Raw genomic sequence first — 1,311 nt, forward strand, 5'->3', positions numbered from 1 at the left:
CAGCAGCAGGGTGGGCAGAGCAGGGTGGAAAAGTGAGTTTAGAGCTGGGGTGAAAACAAGCAGAGATTTAAACCAGCTCAGAAATCAGGAGGGATTTTCTTCAGAGGGAGAGGTCCTGGAGTCATAGGATGGTTTGGGAAGGGACCTGAAAGCTCATCCAGATCCCACCTCCTGCATGGGCAGGGACACCTCCCACCAGCCCAGGCTGCTCCAAGCCCCATCCAACCTGCCCTTCAACACCCCCAGGGATGGGGCAGCCACAGCTTCCCTGGGCAACCTGGGCCAGGCTCTCACCACCCTCACACCCAAGAATTCCCTCCTCATGACCAACCTTAATCTCCCCTCTCCCAGTTTCCATCCATCCCCCCCTTGTCCTCTCACTTCCCTCTCTGGTGATGCCCTGATGTTCATGGTGAGGAACAAGGTCAGCCTGGGGGTTTAGTCCCAGGCTCCTGCCTCAACAGAGCTGGGATTGGGAGTAACTCATTCCCTGAGTCACTCACCTCTGACAACACCTCCTCACTAGTCCTGGCCCTGGAGTTGATCCTCCCGGAGGGAGAAAATCCCACCGGGTGGGGGGATGGAGATTCCTCCCTCGATGCTGAGGGGTGTGTGTTGTGTCTCTTCCCTCCCAGGAAACCTGGTACTGGCACGGGGACGTCAGCGCCGACGACGTGGTGATGAGCGGGGTGAAGTGCTCGGGGACAGAGATGTCCCTGTCCCACTGCAGGCACGACGGGCCCCGCGTCTCCTGCCCCCGCGGGGGCGGCCGCTTCGGGGCGGGGGTGTCCTGCTCGGAGAGTGAGTAACTGGGGGGGTGTTTCATTTGGGGGGGGACACACGACGTGGGTTTGGGTGTCACGGAGTCGTGGGTGAGTCGTAGGGTTGGAAGGAGCTCTGGAGATCAGCCAGGGCAGGATCCCCTACAGCAGGTCCCACAGGAACACATCCAGGAGGGGCTGGAAGGTCTCCAGGGATGGAGACTCCACAGCCTCCCTGGGCAGCCTGGCCCAGGGCTCTGCCACCCTCACAGGCAAGAAGGATTTTCTCCTCTTCAGGTCAAACCTCCTGTGCCCCAGTCTGTGCCCATTGCCCCTTGTCCTGGCCCTGGACACCCCTGAGCAGAGTCTGGTCCCCCCTCCTGCCACCCCCTGGAGATATTGATCAGCACTGAGGAGATCCCCCCTCAGGCTCCTCTTCTCCAGCTGAGCAGCCCCAGCTCTCCCAGACTTTCCTCACAGCCAGATGCTCCAGCCCCTGGGCATCTCAGTGTCCCTGGGCTGGACTCTCTCCAGCAGCTCCTTGGCCCTG

The 1,311-nt window shown here is 61.1% G+C and overlaps 1 protein-coding gene across 1 annotated transcript in view; it reads left to right on the forward strand.

Moving 5' to 3' along the window:
• LOXL2 (lysyl oxidase-like 2) overlaps positions 1-1,311 on the forward strand; it is a 49,647-nt gene that overhangs the window by 36,919 nt on the left and 11,417 nt on the right. Inside the window, 1 exon segment of the mRNA XM_010007161.1 lies at positions 636-801. Within this exon segment, the coding sequence (XP_010005463.1) occupies positions 636-801 (166 nt within the window).

Source organism: Chaetura pelagica, unplaced genomic scaffold (assembly GCF_000747805.2).
Source record: "Chaetura pelagica isolate M959 unplaced genomic scaffold, ChaPel_1.0 scaffold731, whole genome shotgun sequence".
NCBI lineage: Eukaryota > Metazoa > Chordata > Aves > Apodiformes > Apodidae > Chaetura > Chaetura pelagica.